The sequence below is a fragment of the Anolis sagrei genome, chromosome X, assembly GCF_037176765.1.
Source record: "Anolis sagrei isolate rAnoSag1 chromosome X, rAnoSag1.mat, whole genome shotgun sequence".
Taxonomy (NCBI): Eukaryota; Metazoa; Chordata; class Lepidosauria; order Squamata; family Dactyloidae; genus Anolis; species Anolis sagrei.
The window spans coordinates 33,058,829-33,084,222 of record NC_090034.1 but is presented as its reverse complement, the minus strand read 5'-3'; the positions used below and the strand labels follow the sequence as shown (position 1 = coordinate 33,084,222).

The window sequence follows — 25,394 nt, the reverse complement described above, 5'->3', positions numbered from 1 at the left end:
ACATGATTTATGGTTGTCATCAACTGCCTCTATTATATTTTCAGACGTGCATTTTGGAGGAGATCAAGGCATTCTCACATGTGTGTAGCATAGGAGATGATCTCTTCTGATGCTTGGAAGGGAATATCCTAGTTGTTGGGTGCTTGGAAGCTCTAGCGGGACTTTTGGGGTAGCAGATTATGTGGTGCTAGATGTCTTGTGTATGAGAATAATTGGGGGTGCTTACAACTGCTTGTTCTCTAGACCCATGAAAAAAGAATTTTAAACAGTAATGGCCAGAGATATAGACCAGAGGCAGTCCTTAGAATCAGAGATGTGGAAAAGATGTGGCTACATTCAAAAATACAATAGGACAAAATAACAAAAGTATGACCAAGTTATGAGCTAAGACAGTATAGTGGTTGGAGTGCTGGACCAAACTCTGTGAGACAAACGTTTACATTCTTTCTCAGTCATGGAAACCTAGTAGGTGGCCTAGTCAAATTGTACTCTCTCAATCTAAGTGAAAGGCAGTGGCAAATATTCACAGAATAATGCCTATGGTAGAGTCTGCCCTACGTCAGAGTCGACCTGAAGGTGCAGCACAACAACAAAACCAGCAGTTGCTAAGTTGCACTTCAACCCACGTGACCTCGCTTAGATAGGATTCGAAATTGCCAGCACAAAAGGAACAAAAGGATGGAGAACCTTGGACAATGAAAGAAGCACCAAGCTGTGAAACAAAAGTGTAAAGCAAGAGGGAGAATGAGCGAAGGCTATTTCTATTAACTGTACACCACGTCAGCCAAGGTAATTCCACTTGACCGGGTATAAGTCCTAAAATTGAAATTTTCCAAAGCTTTGTCATGGTGATATTTCTCTAAAAATGCAACAATCCTGTGAACAGCACTGAAAAACACAATCCCAACTGCTAGGCCTGGCTGGGCCGTTGACCAGACTAAAACAAGGCATTGCTAGGGAAAGCAACAATAGGGTCTGAATCCATAGCTGTCTGGGGTTTAAGCTGCCAGAAGCTCACAGAAAAAGGGTTGCCTTGACACAAGCCACCATTAGACATTTCATCCAGATGTACAAACAATGGTTTTATTGAACCACATGTTAGGATACTAACCCTGTTTGTGCACACCCCTGTAGTTTGCTGCTTTAGGAAGCAATGACAAACTCTGGTGTGCAGAAAAGCAAAAATATCTGATCTCCTTCCCTTCTATAGACTAAAAGGGGAGGAGAAAGTACATGCCAGCTATGGGGCTACTTTGGTTAATTTTGACTCAAAAATGTAGCTGCCTCTTTTGCAGAGTTGGGTAGAGGTGTCTGTAAACACCGGATTTAATTGAGAACAAAAGTGCACAGTGATCCAAACATGTCCGAAAGTGCCAGTCTATTTTACGGAATGGGGGAATGTCCTGATTTTCAAAACTGCCTGGAAAACAGCATTGTGGACCTGGCCCAGTAAAAAGTAATGTGGTGAATGTTGGCTCAACAAATTACAGAAATTACATTGATGGTCCAGTAGCTGGTGTTGAATCTTCAAATAGAAGCAAAGCAACATTTAACGCTATTTTTGGCCATAGTTATGCTTCTGGTGCAGTTTTTTGAAAACAGGGATCTTAGAAGGCTTTATTTTGCTGCCAGATATGACTGTATGCTGCAGTGGAGGCATTTGAACGTTTTTTCCTAACTTGGCAAGAGATGGCGATTTCATCTAAATGGTTATGACAAAATCAGTCTTTTTAAAAAAATGACTATAAATATGTTCAAATCCGACTTAGTATTATAACATCAATGTGAAATCCTTTTGGATTAGGGGACCGTGTGTGGCAACAAAGGATTCTTCAGAGCAAATGCTTGTTGAGAACTGCACCCAGCCTGGGCTGCATTGTGTGAGGCTCCGAACAGACGTAATAAACGGTTTGCTTTTGTCAAAGGGCTGCGCCGCATGAAGCACCCCCCCCCCCCACAGCCCAGCTGGTGTATTGACTGCTGAGAAGCATTCCAAGCGTGAGGTGAGCCCCCGCCTAAGCCCCCGCCTAAGCAGACTTGGATGGGTGCCCAGGCAGCTTTGTTCTGACCACCCACACGATGCCCGGGAGGAGGTAGGTGTCAACTTGCCGTCACTCTTTCCCTCCTGTTGGGAGGGAGAAAACAACTCCAGTTGCACACGGTCCTTGGTGGCTCTTCCAGGTTGGAAGTGAGCTGGTTTGTCATCCTTCAGTGTATATAGGGTTGGGATACTGAGTGGTGTGGTCACTTTAACCCTCTTTTGGCTTAGAAGCTGTCATGGTCCAGCCCAGCATGGCCACTAGTAAGGGGACTACGGGAGTTTTAGTTCAAAATATCTGGGGACCCTTAAGATACAGCCTAGCAGTGAGAGTATTAGAATAAGTGATAGAAGTCTAAGCCCACTTTAGGTATAGTTAAGTAATTTTGAATCAAAGCTGAATGTAACCTTTATACTCATGTATAAGTCTAGAAATTTTGGTCACAAAATCAATCCAAAAAAACTTGGCTTGCCTTATCCATGGGTCACTGTGAGTACTGTACCTTAACTCTTATTCAAAAAAAGGAACTATTCCCTTCTCTGAATAGAGTGGCGAAAGGCAAGAGCTTAGTCCATCCCCAAAGAACCTAAAAGAAGCACTGATATCTCACTACATTCTCAACTGTGGTGCCTTTTTGTAAATGGCCAGGGATGGATGGCCTTCTGAAGTGACATTGGTGCTTTCATCTCTCTGCAGAATGACCCTCAATTTATCATATCAAAATCCATAATTTTGGTCCCTTGAATTATACACAAGGTAGACTTATACAGTCGATGGCTCTCATTTGATTTTGTGTTCCTTGTGCCAGCACACAGACTGAAAGCATTTTGCCTCTGTTGAAGTTGCCAGCTTGGCATGCAATAAGCCACTCCTTTTGTGAGCGGCACCAATATTTCAGAAGGAAGGAAGGATGGCATTTGGTCTAAGTTCCTGTGTTGCGTAACATGAAGCTCTGTTTCATTTTGCAGCTGAGGATCCCCCCCCCCCTTTGCTTTCCTTCATACTTTGGGATCTTGGAAGTACTTTCCCTACTTTCAGCTCTAGAAAAGGTCTCTTTGTTTGAAGTGTGCAAAATCTTCAGCAGAGGTTGGGTGGGGGTTACTGCTGAGTTTGATTCAGTTCACGCAGCTAAAAATGTCCTTGCCAATCCCAATGTTCCGCCAAAACGGCACATCTCTTTAGCCTCTTGTGTTGATCTTATTGGTCTTGCATCTGGGCCGGTTGGAACAAAGGGCAAAAGTGCAACAATCCAAGTGCATATCCCGCATTTTCAATGGATTGGCTTGTGATCCGAAAACAGCTCTCTGTGTTTCTGTATTTCTGCCAGTCGAATAAGGTTGGGTGGCATGAGTTGGCATACTTGATTCCTTCGACAGTTGCATCAGGCATTGGCATGTGCAGGAATATTGTGGCATCTTTAAGACTAAGAGAAAGAACTTTGCAGCATAAGCTGACCCAGACTAACATGGATATGTCTTTGGATTCAAACATCAGGCATTTGAAGAGCGAAGAGTGAAGCTTGTCCTCTGCTGTACCACAGAATGGAAGAGATGCAACGTTTTATTGCCTAGCTGAAAAATTATTCCTCTTTCTTCATCTTACTTAAAAATAGTGTTTACAAGGAGATGTTTTCTGTTGTCTCTTGTTAAATTCATTTGTTGATATTTGTTTTAAAATAGTGGTAGACATTCACCACATATGATGAAATTAGGTTCAGAGCTACTGAAGGGGAGGAAGAAGAAGGGTGGCAGAAGCTGTTTTTTTTTAAAAATTCACACTCCTTGAAGCATTGTTGGTTGCATTGCAAATATTTTGCCCAGTTCTTTGGGGCCCTTTGTTGGTGCCACCATAAACCCCATGGTGGGAGAAAGGCAGGATATACATTAAATAAATAAATCTAATAAAACTCTTGAGATGTAGTACAATTTCAAGTGTTCAAAGGGCTTTCAGCCGCTCTGTAGGAAAAGGCAAGATTATCATCGCAGTTGCAGATGGAGGGGTGGGGCTGAGGATGAGAATAGTAACTCACCTGAGGCTACCTAGTGAATCTGTTGTAGGAGAGGAGAGTTGTGTTGGAGATAAACAGCGGTTGGCTAGATGTGATTTTGGAGTCAGTCTACCTCTGAGCACCAGTTCCTGGTGAGGATGGTCTGTTGCATGCTTTTGATGGGCCGCCATAAGAAGCAGGCTAATTTGGAGTACTGTAAATCACCAGGACTTGTGTCAGTGTGCTTAGAATGTTTTTCTCTCTCTCATACCTGAGTTCAAGATGGTGTATTAACATAGGTTTTCTTCCCCTCCTTAATCCTTAGTGCAACCTTTTGAGCTGAGTCAGGAACAGAGAGAGAAAGCAACTGGTCTAACTTTAGTCTCATTTTGTGGCTAAGTGAGACTTGGAACATGGCTCTCTCAATGGGGGCTCTAACCACTACACAGCAATTACTCTCTACGGGCCTCCTGAGCAAAGTAGATGTTGAGGCATAATGCGTAGTATGTATAACTGATATATAGGGACAAAAAGAGATGTTCTTGAGCAGTTATTCAGGTCATATATGTACACATGCAGTTTCTAGACCACAGTGGCAAGTGGTGTGAAGATAGAGGACTTGACTCCATAGATCGAACTGTATGCTGCTGTCTCTTTCCCAGAACAACTTACCTCTGGGGGAAAAAGTTGTGTTCTTGGTGAATACTTGTTCTTAATATTGACACCTGGAAATGCTTTATGACTGAAATAGGTGGACCTTGTGTCTTCAGCTATGCCCCAGCTCTGTATTTTTTCCCCTGGGAAGGTTGACTATCCTTGTATTGGTTCATTAAGTCTTCCATCCTTTTGTAAGTTTTCTTTTACATTTCAAATTGCAGGTGCACGGCTAACTCTGGCAAGACTTCTTTCAGGTGAGTGCCTGCATTGGGCAGATTGTAACAGGATCGAATGATCTTGTTAGTAGTCTTATTTAAACACACACACACACATATTGCCAACCCTCAGATAAGTCTTTTAAAAACACAAGAAAGAAAAGTTTCTTTTCTTAAGCTCCCACATTTTATACAAGTTTGTTACTGTCCATAAAATATATACAATGTGAGGCCTATATGTGATTTTCAAATATGTTGGTTTTGTATGCATAAAGTGACCCCATCCTTCGGTAACATAACACTTGAACCTCGAATTCTTGATGAGGACCTAGGTTGGATTCTAAAAATGACTGAATGGTTGCTATGTGTAGATGACAACATCCTTGCGTTTTGCGGCATCTGAGATGCTTTGCGTATGAGGGAGGGTTGAAGTTTATGAAATAACAAGTTGGGTAGAGAAAGTTAATACATGTCTTCCCCTCTTTCCTCTCCCAGATTGTTAGAACTCAGGGTCACCTAATAAAACGGATTAACAATAGAGCCAGGACAGAACAAAGTATTTCATGTGGTGTCTAATTTTATGGAATGCCTTGCCATAGGATTGTGGGGGTGGACACAGGAGATGGCTCCGAAAGAAGATTAGCCGAGGGGCCTGTTGCTAACCTTTGACTGTGGTAGCTCAGTATAGGCTCTTGCGCAGAGGCAGCCTTGCTCCAAATGCCTGTGTTGGGACAAAATGGTTTTGAGGCTTTCTTTCCTTGTGGCATCCAAGTGGTCCATACAAGAAGCACTGCCTGAACATCAAGCAAAAAGTGGGCGCTAGAAATAATAGCATATGAAAGCTGACTGGCACAACCTGGGGATCACAGCCAGACACAGTGAAGACATCTGCCCTTGCGCTATGCTACTCTGCTGCTGAGTATGCATGCCCAGTGTGGAACACATCTCACCACACTAAAACGGTGAATGTGGCTCTTAATGAGACATGCCACATTATCACAGGGTGTCTGCGCACTACACCACTGGAGAAATTACAATGCTTAGCCGGTATTGCACCACCTGATATCCGCCGGGAAGTAGCAGCCAGTAAAGAAAGGACCAAGGCAGTGACATCTCCAGCTCATCCCCTGTTTGGGTATCAGCCAGCACGTCAACGACTGAAATCAAGTAATAGTTTTCTTAGATCTACAGAGACACTCGCTGGAACACCTCAGCAAGCGAGAGTTCAAAAGTGGCAGGCTCAAACCTAGCACCTCAATCCGTGGGTGATACCAAATGAGAGACTCCCTCCTGGGCACACAGAAGACTGGGCGACTTGGAAGGCGCTGAACGGACTGCGCTCTGGCACCACAAGATGCAGAGCCAATCTTAAGAAATGGGGCTACAAAGTGGAATCCACGACATGCGAGTGTGGAGAAGAGCAAACCACAGACCACCTGCTGCAATGCACCCTGAGCCCTGCTACATGCACAATGGAGGACCTTCTTGCGGCAACACCAGAGGCACTCCCAAGTGGCCAGATACTGGTCAAAGGACACTTAATCAACTACCAAGTTTGCAAAATTTGTGTTTTTTTATCTGTTTGTTTGTTTTGTTCTGTTAGAAATGTAATACAATGGTCTGGTTGCTGATGACACGATAAATAAATATCAAAAATGGGATTTAGTATGCAGGGTTTTGTGGGAAAATAGGTTATTTGAAGGTTCGTTGTTGCATGCACACCTTTTCTTTCCTTTATGCCCCATCTTTTCAATTGTCTGATTTTGTATGTTTTTAGCTCATTTTGAAGGCAAATTCGGAGGGCTCCAGTGCATTTCACTAAATTTCCTATAAAAGAAGACTTCTTGAAAAAGCTCCATTTATGTCATGTATGTATGTATGTATTGTATGTATGTATGTATGTATGTGTTTGTTAGAGAAGATATTTTTCTTTACAGCTGGAAGAATTAAAATTCTGTCTCAGACTCCTCAACCAGACCCTTAAATTTCACAATACCAGTTTGACATTCTTTTTGATAAGACTGGCTAGAATGCTGGGATGTCTGTTGTAAAACTTGCTGATTTGAGAGCTGTTGAGAGGAATCCTTGTGCCTCAGGCTCAGATGTGTTAGATTCCAGATGTGACATGGGAAATGCATGGGATGTGAGGGGCTGACTTTGCTGTCAACTCCCTTGAACTTTGCCAATTTCTTAACTCATTCCATTGCTCAACAGTGAAATTATTAGAGCCTGGGTGCACTCACCTTTCTGAAGGAATTGCATGGAGATCTTGGAGTGGCATAGGCAAGGTACTTGTAGCCCATTTGTTGCCCCTATTTTTCTGGGGGCTTCCTTGTTTTCTTGACTCAAATATGTTGCGTTTGATCCTGGAAGAATGTTGAGTTTAGCCATGATGTGCTTAACTCCCAGACTGCATTGGGACTACTTACAAAGCCTTACATAATGGGTGCATTTTAAGAAATTAAGGGGACATCTAATACTGGCGGGGACGAGAGACAGGGCCTTTTCTGTGGTGGCCCCTCAGCTATGGAACGCCCTTCCCATGGAGGTAAGATCAGCCCCCTCGCTGATGGTGTTCAGAAGAAGATTAAAAACCTGGATGTTCGAACAGGCATTTCGTTAATCGGTGCAATGAATGTGATGATTACAGGAATGGTAATAAGGACGACGAAACTGGATCATGATTTTAGTTATGAGATGCATTGGGTTGTTATTGCTGTGTTTTTGTGGTTTTAAATTGTATATTGTTGATTGTTGTACATTTGTTGTAAACTGCGTTGAGTCGCCGTTAGGCTGAGAAACTGCGGTATACAAGTAAAGTAAAGTAAATAAATAAATAAATAAATACCTGACAATTTGTACCAAGCAAGTACAATTTCTTGCACAAACAATTCCACAGCTGCCTGAGCTCTACCAAGTTACCTCATCCTTTTGATAAGGATGTTTTCCCCTAGTCTCACAGAAAGTCCAAGGACGCCGGATAGTGGGCTCTGTTTCCATAGAGAAAATTGGTTTGTCATTCAATCTGCACATTTTCAGGCACATTTAAAACAAGAGACAGACTTATTTAAGGTCAGATCAAGACCAGGCCCAACTGAACTGGCTCTTGAGGTTCAGATGCCCAATAATAATCTAAGGATCTGTGGCCCATGGGAGGGCTTGGGTCAGCTGTTGATGGCCTGCTTTGGCTAGCTGAGGGGATTTGTGAGCTTTTTTGGGGTATTTACTTGTGTATCCATGTAATATATCTGTAGAATGGTCATTCTGCTGTACCTGTGACTCTGTTTCATATTAGCAAATCTTGAAATCTGATTTGGCTGTGGCCTGAGTAGATCAGGTTCACTCAGAGGACAACATTAAATCGTAAGATCCCAGGCAGTCTCCTAGAGCTTGGCAATCTCCAGATCAACTACTATCTGTGAGTAGAGGCTTCTGGAAAATTTGGTCCACTAATCCTTTTGGCACCACGTTTGAGAAGGTTGCTCTAGAACAGTGGTGTCCAACCTTTGGTTGTCCAGGTCTTTGGGACTCCAACCTACAGAATCCTTGGCCAGCTTATCCAATACCAGGAACTCTGGGAAGCTGAACTCCAAAACACCCGGAGGATCAAAGCCTGGACACCACTGCTCTAGGACCTTTAAAAAAGGTATTCCATGATGTTTCACGGTGAGGGGGTGGAAGTTCCATTATTAATATTGATAGTGTTGTCATTCTTCAGGACTCTCTCTCCTTCCTGGTACCTTTAAAACCTAACATTTTTAAATGAGGAGTATCTCTGTCTCTTGTGTATGTCTATGCAGTTTTGTGAAAGTGGGCACAGAGGCATGCGGCTCCTGGTGCTGCTGTTCAGCACACTTGGAGCTGCAAGGGCATATGTTGAAATGCTTCTGTCTTCTGAAAGTTAATATTCAACTACAAGAATACACATTCCCCTGACTTCTTAAATGGGCAGAGTACATTCTGGAGTCCTTGAATGTAGCATAAAACAGGTGAAACTGAGCACTGAGGTGGCACAATATGGGAAGCTTTTGTGTTTTCAAGATTGCGGCGTTGCTTGCCCGCCTCTTTCAGCAACACTGGTCCTGCAGTAGCTGCCTTATGGTGGAGGAGTTTTGATTTCAGGAGCAGTTTTGTTTGGGCAAGCAAGGATTAGGATCTGAGGGTGTTTCACTGCTGACAGCTCTGCTCTGTTTTGTCTCCTGAATGTATGGCCTTGGATTGATTGTTGTGGCTAGAAGTAGGTAGTGAGATAACATTTTTGTGGCTGCTTTTGGAGATGGAGTGCATCACATGATAGTCCAGGTATTCGGAGGAGGTAGAAGATGTGGTAAACCGAACTTTTTATCTAGGAACAGAAACAAAAGCTATTTTTTCATATCTGTCCTGAGTCATGAGGCAGGTTAGAACACAAAATGATCTTTTTTTCTTATTCATCCTGTATAGCTCTTAGTTACATGCTCTTTTTTGGGGACTGTTATTATGTGCCTTAAAGTCAAGGTCACCTAGTTGGTCTCTGTGACTGAGCCTAGCTTCGAATCCCAGTCTCCCAGAATTCAGATCCAAACTTGACTTTTATCCTGACTTCCTTTCAGTTTAATAAAATAGGTCAATACTTGGGAAGCACACACATTTAGATCCTTATGAGCTGCAGATGTTGGACACAGAGTCTTCCCATCCTACAGTTCTTTCACTTTAAGTTGGCTTTCAAGGTCATTTTAGGAAAACCTTTCACCATTGGGTGAGAAGACTTCATTTCAGGCTATTGTGTAGTCCCAAAGGAAAAAAAGGTTTTTTTTTCAAAAGGCAATTCAGTGCTGCCTTTATCCAGTAGCTTTAGTATTACCATTACAGCCACTTTGTGCTTTTTAAAAATTAATTATATTGATATCTGCCTTTTCTCCAGTGCTATCAGATCAACCAACATGCAAGGGTTCTTTCATCTGTCTTGACAGTATGATTCACGTAACTTTGAGTAAAGACTGTATGCTTAGTAAGCTTTGGTGGACCAAAGAATTTTGTGTACAACATCTTTCATTTTCTACATATTTACAATGAGCGATTCTCTCAATTTAAGAACTGAGTGTGGACCTTACCCTGCTTACAAAATTATTTTTAAACATTTATCTGACACTTATGGTGGTATTCAAAGGCATGACTACATGTTAGTCCGTATCCTTCTGCAGTGGAATCTTCTAAAACTTTTGAGACTATTTGGGAGAAAGAAATTTGTAAAGTATGTTTTCATAGACTCATTCTTCATCCACTGCAGTTAGTGAAGGGCTGCAATTGTGGCGATTTCAGGGGACTAATTTTGAAGCAATACTTAGGTTCAAAATTATTGGCGGGCTCCCTTCCCCATATGCACACTATTAGTTGTATGCTTGTGACCATATATTGCCAATGTATAGTCATCGCTCCACATTTGTGGTTGTGGCTTTTGCAGATTTGATTATTCACAGATTTGATTAAAAATATTCTCTGAAGGATCCTCCAATGTAATTCTCTGGCCAGCTTCCAGTGGAAGATCTAGAAATTCCAGGAGAGATGTTCTCTCAAGTAAAAAAACAAACAAAGCCTGTATTTCATTGATTCTAAGACACAATTTCCCCTCCATATAAACATCTCTAAAAATGAGGTGTGTCTTAGAATTGCAGGTGTGTATGTCCGAATCAATTGAGAGCGATCTACTGAAGCAGTTTCATTGTAGTGAGTTATAATACCTTTGTGGCCAACCATGTGCCCTGACAGGTAGCATCTTCCTGTGATCTCTGACCAGAGGCTATATTTCCTGAAATCCTTTTAACTGGAGATGCTCTCGCTTGAACTTCTGCCTGTGGAGCATGCACTGAGGTTTTTCCCAGGCCTTGCTTTTGAGAGGAGAGCAGGGTGCAGTTATTACTGTGTACAGTGCCTTAATAGCTTGCCACCTCCAATAGCAGTGCCTCAGCAGACCTTACCTTCAGGTTTGCAATACTGAGAAAGATAAGGCCATGAGGGAAACCAAATGAGAAGGGAAGGAGTAGGTGGAGATTAGAAAGCAAGGCTTGTGAGAAGAGGTATTGCTGGGTTTAAAGCTAGGCAGATGGACATTAACCTAAGGCAGTAGGATCTTCTTGGATTGGAACTAGAAAGAAAAGGGACTTTTCTTTGGTGGCCACCTAGCTTTGTAATACCTTCTCTTTTTGAAATCCAAGAAAACACATCTCTAGAAATATCTATGTCCACCAGTGTAACTGAGGTGCCACAGAATTGTCTTGGAGGATCTAGAATTTCCTTGAAATAACATTTCACCTCAAGTTTGTGAATAATCAAATCCGCAAAAATCAGACTCCAAACATGTGGAAGGGCTGACTGTTCACAATTCTTCTACATTGCCTGGACCTTTCTAAGTAGATCCTGGATTATCTATTCCCTGTTCTTTTTTGAGCAGTGAAAATGAAAGAGGGAGAAATGTTGGTTTTTGGGAGGCAGGACATTTCCAAGGAGGAAAGCTAACAAGATATAGAGGTCTGGAAAGATGCTATGGGAACTTGCCTGCACCATTCTTGTTTGACATGACCCTTACCTAATTTAAGGTCCAGGTCCCTCTACTTCTAGGGTTGGCCCTTAGGTTCCTAATTGTAGGGAAACTTTGGTCTTAGTGGTAAGGCTTTAACAGTAAATCAGTAAAGAGAAATGTATAATATTAATGAAAATATTTGTCAGTGTTCTCATGTTTTAATTTTTTGTGTGTTTAAGAGAAATCCTCAAAATCCATTTATTAATTCCTTAAAAATGGAACTGTCTGAGTACAGAACTGTTACTCATGACTCAAAAATAACATTGGTGTTTAATGATTTCAAATATAGCACATTTCATTTGTCTGTTGACACTTTTAACCAGCAAAGGCTAACAGATAATGTAGTTGGTGCTCTACATTTGTGAGTTTGATTATTCACAGATTTGATTAAAATGTTCTCTCTAGGGATCTCTGGGTTCTCCAGTGCAACACTGCAGTCAATTTCCAAGAGAAGTTGATCACAGAGTCATGCTGGAGGACCTAGAGATCCCTAGATAAATGAAAAAATATTATTTGTTCTTAATTTACGGATTTTCACTGTTGCGGGGGCTGACTGTAAATTGATTTTAAGTTCTGTGGATGGCGAATCTTGTGAACCAAAGAAGTAAGATGCCTTATAGAAGTCATTGGAAATCCCCTAAGGTGTGTTGGTTGGTGCATGCGGGGGCAGAAAACTGAGCCTAAGTCGAGCATTCTTAATAAGTGAAGGTAATCTCTGCTGTCCACCTTTCCTCCCTTTTGCGTGTTGGTGCCATGATTCCCAGGACTTGCAGTCTAGCTTTCCTTTGCTTCTAAAAGCAAATTATTTTTCTAAAAGCCTTGCTTGATTTTAAAGTCTTCCTGGTATAGGAATACTGTGCTTAATGTCATGCATTCCTCGTGTTGGATATAATTTTAGAGAAACAAAACCCCGCACACCCCTAAATGGGTCAAAGCTGTTTTGGCTGCATCGTACCATATGCTGCCGTCTCTAGTAGTCTAGCAGGGACCGAGTTCTTAGCTGTCTTTGTGACCTCAATGTTCATTCCAAGTAGGCGGCGTGTTGAGCAGGACAAGCCTATTTTTATTTCCTCCCTCTGGCTTGAGCTGCTTGTGTGCTCCTTACGATAAAGCGCTTCACAATATCGAGAAAGTCTTTGCCATCTTGCACACTTTTGTGTGCAAGGATCATCCGTGTTGATTTTCCATTGACACCTAATATTGAAATAAAATAACATTACAAACATTTTCATGCAGGGGTGGGGAGACTCATTACAGTTACGCAACTGTAAGCATTTTTAAAAAACATAAAAATAGTTCTCTTTTGCCTTCGATATCTAGGATTATGTCATGCAAGGCTTAACTGCCGTTACGCTGCTGGCATGGATCTGCATTTGATTAATGCTAGTTTGGGAAACGTCCCTGGTTTACTTTAGAGGAAAAAATGGCACGAATGGTGCAGAAGCTCCCAAATATTGGTGGATTCCCACTGCTAGCCTGAACTGAATTCAGTTGTATGGTAAACGGTTAATGTTGTTCTGTGAATGTGATCTTGACATGGTTAATAGTGGCTGTTTGTCTGATGAACAACGATAGCTAACAAAATAAAATCAAGTTAATTCGTTATGTGGGAAATTTGCCAATGGAGTCGGGCAGCTGAATCAGATGTAAACAATCGACTTCTAGTGGAAGTTCAGCATTAATGTTTCTTTAGAATTTAGTTATTAATTCATTAAATAAGTCCTAGTATTAAGAGGTAACACATTTTGTACTACCTTGTGTCCAGTCTAGAATGGAAGTTTCCTCTATAAAAGTGGTTAAACTGGATGTTGAAAGGGGGTAGTAGTTCAGTTCCCAAACAGAAGGTTTCAAGTTACAGATACCTTTGCTGCAATCTTCAGTTGTGGTCTTTTTTGTTGTCCGCAGAGCTGCGCTGTATCCCGGGGCAATTTGCTTGTCGCAGCGGTTCCATCCAGTGCATCCCCTTGAACTGGCAGTGTGATGGATGGCCCACCTGCGAGGATGAGAGTGATGAAGTTGACTGCCCAAGTAAGTGCACCCTTAAAGAAGAAACTGCAGTGTGACCCCATATGCACAGGGCGAAATGTTCCTGAATTTACCGTGGAAACAAGAAAGTTGGATGATAGCAAACCCTATTGAAATGTAGAACTGCCATCAGAAGTTAGCACAGAGTCACATTAGAGGACATAGAAAATTGCTAGAGAGGTATACCTTTGTAGGAATTTGCTAGGTCCTCCAGTGTGACTCAGTGGTAACCTCTGGTGGAAACATACCATTGGAGGACCAGGAATATTCCTAGACAGGATATATTTTGTTGGATACAGGGAGGTGAAATGTTCAGTACTGGTTCTACGAATGCAGGGATCATACTGTTCTTACAAATAAAAAGTCATTTGGAACGAATCTCATTTTGCAATCATAACTATAACAAGGAGTAACCTCACTCCTTTTGTAGCATAACTGCAACTGGATGTTACAAGGTATGCATTGTCACCCACTTAGAGGTGTTTTGTAGTATTCTAGTGTCGTTCTTTGTGGGCTGAGCAAGTCAGTGTAAGTGATTACTTTTTTAAAGTAACTTTCTAAAATCTGCCAACAAGAATTATGAGTTTTCCTTCAGCAAGAAAGTATTAACCCAGAGCTTTTGAAACCTTCCATGTTGATGACACACTTTTAAGACTTGCATCATTTTGCGACACAGGCATTCTGTTTAATGGCAAACCAAAGGTTAAACCAACTGCTTGTCAGAGGTATGGGTACAGACATCAATTGTCATAACGGAAGGTACGGAGATACAACATATCACACAAAAGCCAATATATGATTTATTGCTTATTTCTCATAGATTCAGAGGTCATGTGACACACCTGCACAGTGCAGCTGACACACAAACATGTCGCAACACACAGTTTGGAAAGCTCTGTTTTAACCCTTAGTACAGAAATAAAATATCCCACAAGTTTTAGGGAAATAACCAGAATGTTCACCCATAACGTGGACGAGAGAGCCATTGACTCATTGAGAGTTTATCACCCAAAAGCCGCAGCTAGTACAACAAGCTAGTACAACAGTGGTCAGGGAACTCTTGGAGTTGAAGTCCCATAGCTATGAAGGACCAGCAAGTGAGAACCTCAGTCTGTAACCCACCTTGAGGAGAGGCAAGTCAAAAATAAAATAAAATAATAATAATAATAATAATAATTATTATTATTACAGGGAGATGACCAGGGCGATAGATACGATAGCTCCCGAATGCCCCATCACGTTGCGTCATGACATGCTGTCTCCCTGGTTCACTGAGGAGTTGGCTGTAATGAAGCATACGAGGAGGGGGCTAGAGCGCATTTGGAGGAGGTCTCGGGACGTGTCTGATCAAGCACGGGCTACTGCCTCTCTTAGAGCGTATACCGTGGCTATACGTAGCCAAGGAGTCCTTCACGACTCCCCGTATAGCGTCTGCAGCAAATAGATCATCGGAGTTGTTTTCGGGTCGTCGGGGAACTCCTTCAGCCATCTGTGGTGGAGGAGACCTTTGACGACCCAACAACTCGGAGTTGCGAGTTCGCACACCATTTTGCAGGCAAAGGTGCTCAGATACGCCTTGAGCTCGTCTCCAATTTTATCACAGTGCCAGAGGAGGTGATTGAGGCATCTGCTTGTGGGATTTTGTGGGATTCTTTTAGGCTTGTGCTTCCTGAGACCGTGTGTGAAGGAGTCGTTAAACTGCTGCCACCAATTGTAACGATGATCGTTTTAATGCCACCGAATGCCACCAATTGTGAAGGTGCGCGTGGTAAAGCACCCACTGCCACCTAATCTATGAGGGAAGCCGGGCAACGATCAATATCAGCCTAGGCACTATTTTATATAGGGACTGTTTCTGGCTGACTTTAGTATTGCAGGCTGTTCAACTTAGAAGAAACTCTATCAGGCAAGGCTTGAGGAAAACAGTAACAAGTTTATTTTAACAGGAGTATAACAATGTATAACTGTTCTTCAAAAGAGGCACAAATCTTGATGGATACATTGGAAAGGTTTCAAAACAAAAAAGCTTGGAGTGGTTAGAAGAAGATGATAAAAAATTAGAACTGAAATTAGAATACATTTTTTATAGGGGTAATAGAGAAAAGGGTAAAAAGAAATGGTATAACAATTTAAGCAATCCCTTTCTAAAAAATATTTTAGAGATTTGGGGAAGATATAAAAAAACCCTAATGCCAGGTATTTCTCCTATCATGCCAGTTTTAATGACAGAAAACTTCCCAGAAAATTTAAAAAAAGAACTTGAAGTAGAACTTAATGGAAGAGGTTTAATGAAAATAAAAGACTGGGATCTGAAAATGGTAAATATGGAAAGAATAAAAGAGGAATTAGGAGACTTAGATTGGTATAAGTATTTACAATTGGGTAAATGGTCAAGTGATATAAGGAAAAAGTATAATGGAGGTAGGGAATACACAAAAATAGAAAAGATGATAACTCAAAGGGAGACTAAAGAAGAGAATATAACATTAAAAGGCACAGTAAGTCAGATCTATAAACTGTTATTAATGAATGAACAGGAACAAGATTATTTGAAGGAAGTATGGGAAACAGACTTGGGGGGGGGGGGAAATGAATAATCAAGAATGGGCAAACATATGGAATATGAGGATACTAAAAATATGTCTATCAGAATTAAAGAAAATTACTACAAAATGATATGGAGGTGGTATCTAACCCCTATTAGATTAAATCAGATTGATAAAAAATATTCGAATCAGTGTTGGAGAGGTTGTCAGGAAATAGGGACGTATTTACATATGTGGTGGTCATGTTATATTATACAAAAATTTTGGAAAAGCATATTTAAAGAAATAAGAGCAATAATAAAAATAGAGACTGAGATTACACCAAAATTAGCTTTATTACTTATACATGATAATATAATTCCCGTACAAGAAGAAAAGGAATTGGTTTCTAATTTGATAACAGCAGCTAAATTGTTGATAGCAAAAAATTGGAAGGAAAAAAAAGAAATTCAATTAGAAGAATGGTATAGGGAAATTTGGAATATAGCGATTAATGATAAGCTAACTTGCAATATTAAAATCAAAAGGGGTATATGTAAACAAACAGACTTTTGGAAAATATGGGGAAAATTTATTGAGTATGTGTTTAATGAGGGAAAGGGGTATAAGCCAGCAAGAGAAACAATGATATTCTGGAATTGTGAAACAACATGAGTTGGCTGGTCCTGGTGGAGGGGGCACAAACTAAGGGGAAGGGGAAGAGGGGGAGGGGAAAGTATTAAAGAGAAATAACAGGAGTGGACCATGGTCAATACCCAAAGAGCGCTCATCATTATGTTTCCAAAACAAAATAAGATTGAATGATGGGACATGTCTAGAATGTGCATGTTGCATATATGTTACTATCATATTGTATTTGGAGAGTGAATGAGTGACTTGATTATAAGGATTGGTCAGATTCTAATTATTATTATTTTGTTTTGTAAATTGAGAAAAGTCTGAATTGACTTATAGTTAGTTAAGAATTTGTAGTAGTTATAGAGTATAGGAATAATTTAGTGATAAAGGTATGTTTACTTAATGTTTATGTTAAATTGAATAAATGCAATAAAAATAATTAAAAAAAAAAAGGATTCCACTTAGATATTTTGCCAGTTTGAAAGAGGGCTCACATATTGTATATGATAAGATGTTAAGTATTAAGCCTTTTTTCCTGCTGTAGTTTGGGTGCATAGGGAATATCAGTTATACTAAGTTATTGTTATTCAGTGTTTTATTTTCATGGGCAGGCAGGTATTGACTTGTATGGGGAACATGAGGTTGATGCTGAAGCAAAAAAAGAATTATTTTTCTTTGAAAGCGTCTCTGCCATTTAGCATTTGTTAGATTCACACCTCCTTATATCGAACAGTACAGTGGCATCCATTCTTAGCAGACCACTGACCAGTGAAAAAAGATTTATCATCTCCGACTTGCATTTTCTTTCCATTGTTACCACATGCCTGGTGTTCAGGAGGTAGGGCGTCTATTTTGGAATATGGGACTTCAAGCCAAATTGACCCATACCGCTCTTTTCAAAATGCAGCAATGTTATCTATGTCAGTCCAACAGTTTGCAACATTGTGAATATCAATGAAATAAATAAATAAAAGATAAAAAAAAAAAAAAAGGAAAGGTTTCATGAGTAAACTCAGGCAAACATTTCATAAGGTTTCACAGCTGGCACAACAGGCTTAAACCCAGCCAAACCTTGATTCTTCATTCAGAATCAACAACCCCCTGTACCGGGTCCTTCTCTGCAACCACTTTGGTCACCAATTGATTCCCTGAATCTCCACCAAGAGATTCAGTGTTCTCTCAGTAGCTCTCCGGCCACTGACTAATTCCCTGTTTCTCCCACTAGAGAAATCAGTCCCTTCCTGTAGCTCACCGGCCACAGACTGCCACTTTCAAAAAGCTGCGCCGTGAAGTGATAGTTGGCTCCGCCCCCGTTGCTATGGCAACTCAGCTCAAGCCACTAGCCACCATCTCTAACAAAATATAATCTCCCATACTTACCATCCCTAAACCACTGTTTAAACAACACACAACCATATGAATAAAAGTTACACATCGTCACACCTCCCAACCATAGGGATTATTTTTGACTTTTCTACCAACTAGAATGGTCAAAAATAATTTGGATAATATCAACATCATATAACTGTATACAAACCATATTTTGATCAGTTATCCAACATCATCCATGTATGCAATATCAAAGTCTCGCATCTCTAACATTTTTCTTATAAACAATCTATCTAAACATTTCTATATTCATACAGTGACTTTGTAAATATTCATTGCCTATTGCAAAACTTACATACCTAACACACTTCAATATAATATATTTATACCTTATATCTGTTGTATGAAACATATACAGTTTGTAATGACACCATACATTTTACAAGTCTGCAATAAAACAGGTTAACCATTTTTAAAATATTACACTACATTATACATACATTACCTTTCTACATTAACACTTTTATTATGCAATGTGTTATTTGGTCTGGCCCTTGTAGAGAATAAGGTTTTTGCTTTTTCTTTTACCCAATTCCAATTCTCCTTTCCCTGATACCCAGTCTCAAATTACAACATGCCAATACACCCCACACAGTTCCACGTTCTTCTCTTGACATAAGTGTTCTTTTGGGCAATGTCCAATCGTTTAAACACAATGTCTCACAGTTTAAACTCAGTCTGGCTTCTATTGGACCAAATGTCCAGACCACTGTCCATTTTTGATGGTGCAAGGAATTCTTCTCCTTTTCCCGCAGTTTGGGAGTCCTCTTGGATTCATCGCTTACGCTTGAGGCTCAGGCGTTGGCTGTCTCTGGGAGGGCTTTTGCACAATTGAGACTCGTGCGCCAACTGTGACCGTACCTCGCAAAGGCTGATCTGGCCGGGGTGGTCCATGCCTTGGTCACCTCTAGATTGGACTACTGTAATGCGCTCTACGTGGGGTTGCCCTTGAAAACGGCTCGGAAATTCCAATTGGTCCAATGGGCAGCGGCCAGGATGTTAACTGGTGCTCCTTACAGAGAGAGGTCAACCCTCTTGTTCAAGGAGCTGCACTGGCTGCCATTTATTTTCCGAGCCCAATTTAAGGTGCAGGTGCTTACCTACAAAGCCCTAAACGGTTTGGGACCATCCTACCTGCATGACCACATCTCCGTTTATGACCCCACGCGCTCACTTCGTTCATCCGGAGAGGCCCTGCTCGTGATTCCGCCTGTGTTGCAGGCGCGTTTGGTGGGGACACGAGACAGGGCCTTTTCTGTGGTGCCCCCCCCGACTCTGGAACACCCTCCCCAAAGATCTTAGACAGGCCCTTCACTTCGTTCATCCAGAGAGGCCCTGCTCGTGATTCCGCCTGTGTCGCAGGCGCGTTTGGTGGGGATGCGAGACAGGGCCTTTTCTGTGGTGGCCCCCCCCCGACTCTGGAACACCCTCCCCAAAGATCTTAGACAGGCCCTTCACTTCGTTCATCCAGAGAGGCCCTGCTCGTGATTCCGCCTGTGTCGCAGGCGCGTTTGGTGGGGATGCGAGACAGGGCCTTTTCTGTGGTGGCCCCCCAACTCTGGAACGCCCTCCCCAAAGATCTTAGACAGGCCCCTACATTGGCAGTCTTCAGAAAGAATTTGAAGACCTGGCTGTTCCGATGTGCCTTCCCAGAATAGGAAAACTCCAATAACAAGTCCCAGAAGCACTTTATTAGAATTAAGATCGCTGCACACTGCACACTGCACTTACCCTATAATCCTTACATATCACCTATCACATCAGCACTTTTAATTCTGTACCCATTACTCTGGCCCGGCCCAGTTTTATTGTGTCTTGGTGTATTGTCTATTGCTTGTTGTTTAATATTGCTTTAATTGTTTTTAATTTGCTTTAGGTTTTGTATTGTGATGTTGTGTTTTGAGGCCTTGGCCTTTGTAAGCCGCATCGAGTCTTACTTAAATGTAAGCCGCATTTAAGTACTGGCCAAGGTCTTTAGACACTGCACCCAGTGTGCAGATATCCCCTGGGACCACCTTTACTGGCTTGTGCCAGAATCCTTGCAGTTTGATCTTTAAATCTTTGTATCGTGTCAGCTTTTCTAGTTTATTTATTTATTTATTTCTAGTTGTTTCTCTTCAATCCTGTTGTTGCCTGGGAAGGCAACATCGATAATCCATACTTGGTTTTTTAACCCAATCGTGAGGTCAGGAGTATTGTGCTCCAAAACTCTGTCAGTCTGAATTCGGAAGTCCCAGAGTAGTTGGATGTGTTCATTTTCTGGCTTGAGATCCCACCAGCGCTTTGTCACAGGCAATGGTATTTGTGGCACAAGTTCCAATTAATCATCAGAGCAATGGTCTGCTTGTAGTCTGTCTGTGCAATCTTTTTGCAGCAGCTGAGGACGTGATCTATAGTTTCGTCTGCTTCCTTCCATAGTCTACACTTGGGATCTGTCGTCAACTTTTCAATTCTGGCTTTGATGGCATTTGTTCTAATTGTCTGTTCTTGGGCTGCAAGAATCAGACCTTGGTCTCCTTTTTCAAAGTTCCATTTGTGAGCCACAGCCATGTTTTTTCTTTGTCAACTTTGCTTTCAATTTTTCCCAGAAACTGCCCATGAAGAGCCTTCTTTTGCCAGTTTTCTCTTCTGCTCTGCATTGTATTTTTACGGTATTCACTCTTTGTCTTTTGCACTTGAAGCAGTTTTGTACTATTGACTTCCATCAATGTTGGTTCTTGACTGCCTTTCACATAATCTGCCAATGCATATTTCTTTTCTTCTACTGTTTGTTTCATTATTATTATTATTGGTTCTACCATAAAGGGGCAGCTTAGTTATCCTTTCTCAGGGTTTTCTACTCAGCTGGTCCTTCCATTTCTGAACAAGCCTGGACCTTGTTCGTCTTTTGCAATTTATGTGCTTCTGAGATTTAACATAAAAGGACCTTTAGATGAGTCAGTCTTGTTTAATGCCAAGTATGAAAGCCTCTGAACATGTGTATGATGTGTCATTAGTTTTAAAAGCAGGCTTCATCTGGAAAACCAGAATGGTGAGTGAATCTTTGGCAAGGAGAGAGTGTGCGGCCAAAGGTTTGGCATTATCAGAGCCTATGGTAAGATTAAATAAGAGATACTTTAAAGAAAACCTCATTGGCATATACTTTCCAGCTATTTTCGTGTGCTCCTCAAATATGTTCATCCTTCAACACCGACGGAGCACTCTTGCTTGCTTTGGCTGAACGATTTCAGCGTTAATTTATCATAAATCAGCGGCTTCTAGGTGTCCTGATTTACAACAAACAGTTGTGGCATGTGCTGAATAGCTGAATCAGGGTCAGATAGAACAGAGAAAGATAGACTACGAACAGTGCTTTGTGTAGATGTGAAAGTAGAAAAGGCTGCGAATAGTTGATAGAATACTTGGAGAGACTTAGAGGCATCAGTATTGACGTGAATTCTTAAACTTTTATTCTATTCTTCAGTTCTACGGGCAGCTTAGTCCTATTTTCATTTTGATTTTATGAGTATGTTTTTAGCTAGTGTAGCTTTATTTGGATTTTGTTTTATCTCCAATTCTGAACTTTTTTTGGGGGGGGGGGAGGTAGTATAAATTAAGTGATGGATCAGTATCACATTTTCTTGACAGCATGCATACTTGATATTTGTTGGTGTGAACAGTCAAATGTTTTTTAGCACAGCCTTGATTTTACCCAGATTGCACATGTTTGGCAGTGTTTTAAATTATTTCAGCTGGTTTTTAATACAGCTATAATATATTATCAGTCTTCTAATATTACTGTTCGTATTTATCATTTTCAGTTAATTTTGTTGTCTTTCCCACTGAGATCACTAGATTTATTTATTTATTTATTTATTTATCGTGTCAAGAGCAGACCAAACAGTTGCGTTGCATTTTTAACAAACAAACAAACAAACAAAACACAAAGTTTGCAAGCTTGGTAGTTGATTAAATATCCTTTGACCAGTAGCTGGCCAATTGGAGTGCCTCTGGTGTCGCTGCAAGAAGGTCCTCCATTGTGCCTATGGCAGGGCTCAGGTTGCATTGCAGCAGGTGGTCTGTAGTTTGCTCTTCTCCACACTCGCATGTCATGGATTCCACTTTGTAGCCCTATTTCTTAAGATTGGTTCTGCATCTCCTGGTGCCAGAGCGCAGTCTGTTCAGCGCCTTCCAAGTCGCCCAGTTTTCTGTGTGCCCAGGGGGAAGTCTCTCATTTGGTATCAGCCATTGATTGAGGTTCTGGGTTTGAGCCTGCCACTTTTGGACTCTCGCTTACTGAGGTGTTCCAGCGAGTGTCTTTGTAGAACTTAGAAAACTATTTCTTGATTTAAGTCGTTGACATGCTGGTTGATATCCAAACAGGGGATGAGCTGGAGATGTCACTGCCTTTCACTATTGGCTGCTACTTCCCAGCGGATGTCAGGTGGTGCAATACCGGCTAAACAGTGTAATTTCTCCAGTGGTGTAGGGCGCAGATACCCCGTGATAATGCGGCATGTCTCATTAAGAGCCACATCTACTGTTTTAGCGTGGTGAGATGTGTTCCACACTGGGCATGCATACTCAGCAGCAGAATAGCATAGTGCAAGGGCAGATGTCTTCACTGTGTCTGGTTGTGATCCCCAGGTTGTGCCAGTCAGCTTTCATATGATATTATTTCTAGCGCACTTTTTGCATGATGTTCAGGCAGTGCTTCTTGTAGGTCAGAGCACAGTCCAGAGTGGCTCCCAGGTATTTTGGTGTGCTGCAATGCTCCAGTGGGATTCTTTCCCAGGTAATCCTCAGAGCTCGGGATGCTTGTCTGTTCTTAAGGTGAAAAGCACATGTCTGTGTTTTAGATGGATTAGGGATCAGCTGGTTTTCCCTGTAAGAGGCAGTAAGAGCACCTAGAGCTTTGGAGAGCTTCTGTTCAACCATCTCAAAGCTCCCTGCTTGAGCGGTAATGGCACGATCATCTGCATAGATGAAGCTCTCTGTCCCTTCTGGCAGTGGCTGGTCATTTGTGTAAATGTTGAACATGGATGGAGCAAGCACTCTCCCCTGAGGCAGGCTGTTCTTCTGTTTCCGCCATCTGCTTCTCTGACCCTGGAACTCAACAAAGAAGCTCCTGTTTTGTAGCAGGTTTCATATGAGGCGGGTGAGGTGGTTGTCCTTTGTGATATTATACCTTTTTCTCAGGAGGAGGCGGTGGTTTACGGTATCATAAGCCGCTGACAGGTCTATGAAGACAGCTCCTGTGATCTGCTGCCTTTCAAAGCCTTCGTCTATGTGCTGAGTCAGGTTCAGCACTTGTGATGTGCAGCTTTTGCCTTTCCTGAAGCCAGCTTACTGTGGAATCAGACATGGGTCTATTTTTCCCCTAATTCTATGCAAAATATGTCTCCAGGACTTTGTAAAGGTGGCACAACAGGGAGATTGGTCTATAGCTTTTTGGATCATTACAGTCTTTGCCTGGTTTCAAGATGGCTATGACTCTTGTTTTCCTCCAGATTTTGGGGATCTGACAGGATGCAGTGCAGTTGTTCATCAGTTCCAGCAGCCAGCATATCACTACATAATACAGGATATAGATATTTAAATCAGGATATAGATATTTAAATCAACCTTTCCAAACGTGGGCCGTTTTTAAAGATACCATGCTGAACCATAACTTAGTTTGATGCGAATGAGCTTTTTGCATGCTCTGTGTTCCCTTTTTGTCCTCTTACGTGGCTGAGTGGCGCTTGGAAGCCTTTGCTCCCACATGTGTTTTCACTATGGTTGGTTGGTGGGCTTTTTGTCTGAACCTGTGAACTGTGCTTAACGTTACCCTTGTTTTCTTTGGGACAAGGTTATTTTAGATCAAGGGCGGTTAACATGAAGCACGGTTTGACAGTTCATCCAAGCTGACAAACTGGATAAGCAGTAGGAGTGAACCCATCCAAATCCTTTGAAAGAAAAGAGGGATGTGCAACCTCCTTCATATTGACAGAGGGAAAAGATATACTGAGTTAATTTTAGAGTACCGCTGCTTGCACTCTCATCTCAAACATTAGTGACATTTGCATTCATTAGAAGAAATCATGAAAGATGTGTGCCATTAAAAAAATCCCGGTATATTGCTGTACCTCCTGCACTTCTCTTCAACAGATTGTTTAAGACACATTAGTCAGTGGTCCCTGAGTATGTACACATACTTCAGCAGTGCTATGACCACGTCCTCTCCTTATTTGCACAAAGTTTATTTTTATAAACCACATTACATTAAATTCTAGACCACTCTCTCATGTATGGGTCTAGAAATTTTGGTCAAAAAATCAATCCCCAAAACCTGGGTGACTTTATCCACAGGTCAACTTATAGTTAAGAACGGGGGTGAGACAACAGGAAGTATGAGAAATCTGCCCCTAGGAAGGGAAATGTATTCCTGGAAGAGTCATTATCATGGGGAAAATGTGTCTCCAGTGAAACTTTATCATCAATCCTTGTTTCTACAAGCCAATTTTTTCCCCATAATCTAATTCTCACAGGGATAGAAAGTTAACTGAAATCTTCTGAACAAGGGCACAGAGAGCAAAACAAACACCACAGGAGTGTTAACCCTTCTTTATGCAAAGTGCATATATATATAGAGAGAGGGGGGGGGGGGGAGGAGGCAGGCCATGGTAGCACAGTGGGTTAAACTGTTAAGCTGCAGAATTTGCTGACTGCAAGTCGGCGGTTCAAATCTGTGGGACCGGGTGAGCCCTTGTTGTTAGCCCCAGCTTCTGCCAACCTAGCAGTTTGAAGACATGCACATTTAAGTAGATCAGTAGGTACCGCTCTGGCGGGAAGGTAACGGTGCTCCATGCAGTCATGTTGGCTACATGACCTAGGAGTCATCTATGGACAACACCAGCTCTTTAGCTTAACATGGAGTTGAGCACCACTCCCCAGAGTCGGACTCACCTAGACTTAATGTCAAGGGGAAATCAACCCCCCTCTCTATGTCTGGAGTTAGACTTATAAAATTTTTCTGTTCCAACTTACATATAAATTCAACTTAAGAACAACTCTCCAGCACCTATCTTGTTTATAACTTGTGGACTGTCTGTATACGATATAAGCTGTTATAGATGTATACATTTTTAGGGGTACATACATATGTCTGTGTATAAACACACACATACACATGTATTTATTTACATGCACACATATGTATGTATGCCACAGCCTTAAATGCTTTCACTTTAGTCAGTTTAGGATTGTGCATCAATATAAACCTAACAGCCAAGTGGGTTGTGCTCACTTTTCTAAGAGTCAGTTTTCCCAATTATCTTTAGAAAGAGATTGGTTCTGATCTCCCTGCCAACCCCAGCTCTCTTTAAATACTTGAGAAAG

General features: G+C 41.5%; 1 protein-coding gene across 4 annotated transcripts in view; it reads left to right on the top strand.

Moving 5' to 3' along the window:
- DGCR2 (DiGeorge syndrome critical region gene 2) overlaps positions 1-25,394 on the top strand; it is a 64,465-nt gene that overhangs the window by 14,483 nt on the left and 24,588 nt on the right. For 2 of the 4 annotated variants that reach the window (XM_060785943.2, XM_067473148.1), the window contains exons 2-3: positions 4,905-4,937; positions 13,363-13,485. In XM_060785943.2, coding sequence (XP_060641926.2) covers positions 4,905-4,937; positions 13,363-13,485 — 156 coding nt within the window. The remainder of the gene's footprint in view (positions 1-4,904; positions 4,938-13,362; positions 13,486-25,394) is intronic. The other 2 variants (XM_060785945.2, XM_067473149.1) reach the window with 1 other exon arrangement.